This window comes from Aptenodytes forsteri, unplaced genomic scaffold (assembly GCF_000699145.1).
Source record: "Aptenodytes forsteri isolate BGI_AS27 unplaced genomic scaffold, ASM69914v1 Scaffold26, whole genome shotgun sequence".
NCBI classification, from domain to species: domain Eukaryota; kingdom Metazoa; phylum Chordata; class Aves; order Sphenisciformes; family Spheniscidae; genus Aptenodytes; species Aptenodytes forsteri.
In genome coordinates, this window is record NW_008794125.1 from 719393 (window position 1) to 726128 (window position 6736).

A 6736-nucleotide genomic window follows, 5' to 3' on the forward strand; every position below is an offset into this window, starting at 1 on the left:
AGAAATTTTTACAACGAGGGTGGTGAAACACTGGCATAGATTGCCCAGAGGGGTGGTAAATGCCCCATTCGTGGAAACATTCAAGGCCAGGTTCGATGGGGCTCTGAGCAACCTGATCTAGTTGAAGATGTCCAAGCTCATTGCAGGGGCCTTGGACTAGATGGTCCCTTCCAACCCAAACCATTCTATGATTCTAACACAGTGCCACTGCGATACACCCCAGGATGATGCACAAGGTAGTCATGCTCCAGTGATGGGGACTCTTGCAAGGCTGCATTGTAAGCCAGAGGTGGAAGATCTGCTGCCATTTTTATCTCTCATGCTGTGCGCAGCTAACACAGGATTTGTTCCTTCAGTGCAGTGTTCCAGCCCCAAAACTTGCCAGTTCCTCCTCTTCCCCATCACGACCGCGTGCTTGAACATAGATGTGCTGCCAGAGCTGAAGAGATATTTTTAAACACCCAAAAACAACTAAGCACAATCCTGCCAGGAAAACATTGCCCACTACCCCTCCCCACTCACCCACCTCAAAGCCCAAACAACTACAAAGCAAGGAACATGGATCAGCATATCAGTGTGAAAAATACCCCCAAAAGGAGGGGAGGTAACAGCTCCCTGAGCAGCTCCTCGGTCCAGCCCCCCACGAGGCCCAGGATGGGCTCAGACTCCAGTGGAGCAGCAGGGACACCCGGACCCACCTCTGCTCCCCCTGTGAGTGCAAAGGCGGAACATCACCCGGAGCACCATTCCTTCAGCTGGAGATTATCTGATGACATGGTCAAAACAGGCTGGGCAAGTTGGAATTTTTATGTAATTTAATTCTTACATAATTTAATTTAATTTAATTCATTGCTAATTAACATCAACTTCTAATCACCGATTCAGGTATTGAGAAAAAAGGCACTGAAACCTAAAGCAAACACCCTGCCTGCCGGCTCCCCGGTTCAGCACAAGCCAAGCACCTCTCCTCCCCATTTCCCAAGCTCAGTTTCCCTGGGTTTCACCACAGGTCACACCACTGTTCCCCCCCCCCCCAAGCCAGGAAAAGCTCCTCTTCTGGAGCCGACCGAGGACACAGGCTCTTCACCCCTTAGGTTTTCAGGGGTCTTCAGTTCTGCTGCCTCCAAGGCCGAAGGTCTCCCCCAGAGGGGGACGCGAGATCTAAAACCAGGCACAAATCTCTCCTCCCTCTTCCCCCATCCTGAAGATCTTCTTTTCCATAACCAGGTCATTGATCTCCAGGTAAGCATGTCAAAGCCCCTCTGGGGGGCCATATGGGGCTTTGGAGACCATGGAGGAGGGGAGAGGTGACAGCTATCAAAGAGGGAACATGTCATCAGCCTCCTGAAGCCATGTGAGCAGATCTAGCCAAAAACGGTACTGGGCCAAGAGAGAAAGCCACTAAATCAAACAGCCTCCGAGTTTGTGCCTAGAGGACAAAATGCCTCCCAAAAGCCACCCCTGGACAGTATTTGGGATTTTTAATGAAGTGCGAGTTTTAACTGCTGTAAGTCACGGCTCCCACAAAAGGACTGGCATTCTTGGGGGGCTTCTGCTCGTCGGCACTGCATTCAGGCCAAGATCAACTCCAAGAGTCTCCTTGAGAAATTCTCCAAAAACGGTTAACTCCATCAGATGATGCCAGATCCTTGTCCTCCCAGAATTGCTGCAAGCGCCCAGGATCTCAGCCCAGGACTATGCCAGGCTAGCTTGCTGCTAAGCAGCCCTGGCTGAAACCAGCAGCCTGGAAAGGTGCCAGCCTGCTTCCGAAAACTTCAGCTCGCCCTGGAGCCTCCCTCAGCACACACAGCGGAGCAAGGCTGTTTTCTCAGCCCAGTTACAAGATAATAGCCTTCTCGATTTTCTGAACCACTTTCAAAAGCTGCAGGAGCCCAAAATTAGTTGTCCAGCCCTTTCAGTTTAAAAATAGCTAACTAAATAGATGAGCTATTTTGTATAACCTGTCTTTTCCTTTCATTACTCCTCCGTGCCAGAAGCAGATCCTCTCTACTTGTCCCGCCAACATGCAGAGAGCTGGGCATGAGCACCTCAAGGCTGGCACCATAAGCTAATACAAAGAACAAAACACCTGAACTTTAGCAAGCACCCCCACCAGCCCCTCCTGCCTTTTGCCCATGGGCACCTGCATACAGTGCTGCAGCCTCTGAGCTGCAGAGAAATCAACCCCTGCGATGATCCAGGCCTTCATCCTGCACAAAGCCGTACAGCTCCAAACCCAGTCAAGCTGAGCGTTTGGTTCATCCATCAATCCTTCTACCAGACTGAAAAAAGTTACTGCAAATAAATCACTTACACACTTTCCTGAGATTGGCTCTGCCTGGTATGTTTACGTTCAATCACTACACCAGTACAAGCTGCATGCTGGGGACACTCTGGTCCCCAGCTTCTCACACTTGGAGCCTCCCATCCCCCAGCCATCTGACTGTCTAATTGATTTAATCACATGGGGCAACTATGCCACAGCACCGCAGCAGAGCATTCGTCCTCCTGCTGAGCACAGCTGGCAAGTCTCAGGTTGGAAAAGCCTCCAGCTGACATAACAGTGAAGGTGTAAACCACAACATAGCTCCATGCCACAGGTCACGGCAGAGCAGGAGGGCATGGGGCACGTCAGAGGCTGAAGAGCTCCTGCAAGCATCATGTTTGGCTAATAGCACCTGAACATGGGGAGAGATGATGCTATTGCTGGGCTCCTTTTCTGTGCACAAGCTTGAGCCCACAAATTCCCAAATCCAGCAGACTTACTCAACCCACCTCATACGCACCCGCTTTATCTGGAGGCGTAGTTTAAAAATGCAGGCATATTACTTAAGACCATAACTACACACCTGCTAATATCTGTTAGGTCCTATGAGAATGCGTGGGACCACTATATTTAGAATTTAATAACTCCAGTTAGTGCATCCTCTTTACTGCAGACCTGCCTATGTTTGTTTGCTGTGGTCCCAGGGGACTACATGGCTTTGGCAAGTGCAGTGGGAGCCTGGCTGCCCTGAGCCATGCAAAAGCCAGGGCAGGGCTCCAGTGGGGTCCATTAGACATCACACTGCTGAGCCTGGGATGCAGGATCTCTGGTACCTCCATGCACATGGAAACGTGGGGTCTGAGCATCTTATTTCTTCATTTAATTTGCCTACTTTAGCACAAAGGAATTAAATAAAACCAGGAAGTTGCTCATCAGAGCTAGAAAGAGCACTGTCTAGAGAAAGGACAGGGTCAGACAGGGCAACAGATGCCTTTCGTTTGCTTTCGGATCCCAGCCATGAAGCATTCAGCTTTCTGGATGCCAGCAGCCAGTTCAGCTTGGGTCAGGGGTTTCAACTGGGGCTTCTCAATGTACAGACACTGGAGGGGAAAAAACAGGCAAAATCTCAAGTAGCTTGGGTGAAAAGTGACACTGATTTCAAAAGCATCCCATGCTTCAATCAACACTTATTTTTACTTCCATAATCAACCGCGTGCAATCAAGGGAACGGGCTCAGTATCTGCAGGTGCACTCGAGCCCTGTTGCTGGGGGAGTCGGGGGCACCAGGAACACTTCTACATGCTCAGAGCCAGCCCAGAGTAGCTCCCCTGGAGCAGCTGCATGGCACAGGGGGCAAAACATGTGAAGGAGCAGGGAAAGCACAGCTCCTGGCATCTCAAGCTTGGCCACACTGGACCACCCGGGCACATGGAGAAACTTCTGCTTGGGGGAACCATGTCCACCAGCCCCACACAGAGCAGAGCTTTGACAGGCAGCAGCCCTGACAGCCGCGACTGACGCATGGTGAGCCACACTCCTGCGCGAGGGAAGCACTCAAACATATCCATACCCAGCATCCCCCCAGAAAATTTGGTACCTGAGCTACACACCAGCAATGCCACTTTTGTGGCTAATGCCCCAGAGTTAGGAAGGCACCATAATATCTCCCTTTACATGGGAAACCACCCAACTCCCCCCAAAACACAAGATCCAGGACTGTAGCACCCTGTGCACGGGGGATCAATAGGGTGCAGAGCCCCAGGAGCACCTCCTCGTCTCCCTCATGCCAGGGAGAGGACGAGACATGGCATACACTTGCTCTCCACGTGGCGCTCAGCTGCACACCAGTAAGCCCCAGGGACGTGGTATACTCAGCAGCACCCAAAGAACCAACCTTCTTCACATCCAGCTCCGGTGGGTGTGCACCGGCACAGCAAAAACCTCGGGGCAGAAACCAGGATTTCTGCCCACAATACTGAGAAGAGCAGAACAAAGCTCAGCCATGAATGTTTCTGCATTTCTGGAGAAACTGTGCTGTGCTTTGAGCGAACGGGGAAGAGGCGACCGTTTCCTGTAACCACTGAGCAAAGAGGGGAGACAGTAACAGCACATCACGTCTCACCGTCTCAGTAGCAATGCGGAGAGCAGCAGGAGGGGCCCAAGCGACAGACCTCCAACTTCTTTTTGATCCACACAGATACTTTAATAACCTTTACAGAGTATGAGATGCTTAACAACCAGGAATGAAGCTGAGTGGGTATCTTGGTGCTATTTTTTCCCCCCATGAGTCCCCGCATAGATCCATACTCCTCCAGAAGCAGGGAGGCACCATGTGCAGGTCAGTGGGAGGATGTGGGGACACCCACTGTTCAGGCTGGTAACCCTCTGCCCCACCATGAGCCCTCACAGAGTGGAAAAGCCCAGAGCAGCATCAAGTGCTAGCCATGTCCTACAAGCTGCTCGTAATATCCAAGGAGAGATAAGCCACTCAGGCACAGAGCAATTTTCTTAATTGCAATAACTGTGTTTACATTGCAAAACAAGGATGCGTGCACCCTACAGCTGGGGCTCGCCTTGCTGCTCCCCACCGTGACCCTGAGCACCCTGACAGCAGCACAGTCCCAGGGGATTTCCAGTCAGCCCAATGCCACCCCTCCTTGTCCCCAGCGCATTCCCCTTACCAATCCACACCCCAAACGAGCTACAATGAACCGTGTGTCTGTCTGCCCAGGAGCCCCCTCACCATTGCACCCTGTCCCCAAGCACAACTGAGAGACACAGCTCCTCCCTTCCCCAGCTGCTGCGTACCAGGAGGCTCCATCAGCACCACGTACTCACAGGCTTTCCACTCCACCTCTGAAGCCACTTCTTGCTGCCTGTGCAGTCGGGGATTTTGGATGTGGCAGCACAAGGGGCAGAGGGAGGAAAGGGCAGTTGTGGTACAATAACCTCACTACCGTAATGAGGAGACAGTGTAGCGGCACAACACAGAAAGCAGAAGACAGAGGCAAGCAGGTACATGTGCACCCAGTCACCCAGCAGACGACTGAGATGTACCGCCAACACCTGGGACACGCCATGGGCAGGGAGACAGATACCAGGACATGGAGCCTGCAAGAGATGTCCTATGGCAATGAGCCACTCAGGAGCCCCAGACAGGACGGAGGTGATGCTTCCAGAGCTCTTGGCTTGCTCCCAGCCCCCTCCCCAGCCCCAGGAGAGGTAAAGGGAAAGCAAAGCACCAAGGACTGCATCTCCCACCCCACAGCCCCCTGGGCACACACGGAGGCACCAGGACAGACGGGCCACTGCCACCCCGTACCTGCGCTCCGTGACACTACAGCAACAGCTCCCGCTCCGCCGGCCCCGCTGCCCGGAGCGCAGCTCCGTCCTCGACTTCCTCAGGCTGAAGTACTCCGTCAGCTTCCCAAACGAAGCCATGGCCCCCGCAGCGTCTGAGCACGCGCCTGCCTGTGTCCCTGGGCGCCGGTCCCACCGCACGCTCATGCATGCTACACCCCGGCTGTGCTCGCTACCCCACACGCTCCATCAGCCCATGGGACCGGGAAGGGAGCGCTGCGAGTCAGAGAGAGAGAGACAGCGCAAGACAGGAGGAGTTTAGCCAGGAATTACTTGTTGGACAGTCCACAGTGCGCTCCACAGCGATCCCTCAAATTTCGAGGGTAGGAAGCCCTGCCTCCCCAAGCCAACCGCAGGCGCTGGGCTGCACAAGAGCAGCTAGCATCTGCATGCTTATTTTAGTGCGATGCTGCAGAACTGAATTAAGGAGGGGGGGAATAATAATAATGCCTGCTGGAAAAGATCCCTCAGTAGCGATGGCACAGGTCTGCGAGCCCCCACGGTGAGTGGCCACTTGGCAGGTGAGTGAGCTGGCCCCTGGGGAGGTGGCCCAGGGTGGCTGTGGTGGCCCCCAGCCAGGCAAGGGGATGCTATCTGGATCAGAAGGCGATGAGAAATCCCGAGAAATCAGCTGTTCAGATGAATTTCCAAAGGGTCTTTTCTTACGGCATACAGAGACCAGCACAATAGGTCGAGAGGATCCCCGCTTGCTCTTCTTGCGGCTCTTCAGAGTTCACCAGTTTTCCTCCCTCCCTGTTTTCCAAAGCAGAAGGCACCCCGGAGCCTCCAGCAGCACCTACCTAACACGATTTTCCAGCCTGTCACCAAACACCTGAGCACAAGGAGAGGAACATTTAAAGCAAGCAAGTCTGATCCAGTTAGAGGTCACCTGTGGGCTCTGCTCCCCAAGCTCCAGCACAAAGCCTTTCTACAGCAGGCAAGCAGATAAAGGGATGCTGCGAACCTGAAGGGAAATCCTACTGCCAAACCTCCCCTCGTCAGGAGCACTTGTCTCTGCATCCTCAGTGCCTGACGCCAGCTGGGCGGAGGAAAAACAAGGGCTTCAAAAAAAAAAAAAAAAAAAAATCACTAAAACCCCACAGGGCAAAG

General features: G+C 53.1%; 1 protein-coding gene across 1 annotated transcript in view; it reads left to right on the forward strand.

The window, feature by feature from the left end:
- Nucleotides 1-6102: 6102 nt before the first annotated feature.
- CUNH16orf59 (chromosome unknown C16orf59 homolog) overlaps nucleotides 6103-6736 on the forward strand; it is an 87416-nt gene continuing 86782 nt past the window's right edge. Inside the window, exon 1 of the mRNA XM_009278188.1 lies at nucleotides 6103-6128. Within this exon, the coding sequence (XP_009276463.1) occupies nucleotides 6103-6128 (26 nt within the window). The remainder of the gene's footprint in view (nucleotides 6129-6736) is intronic.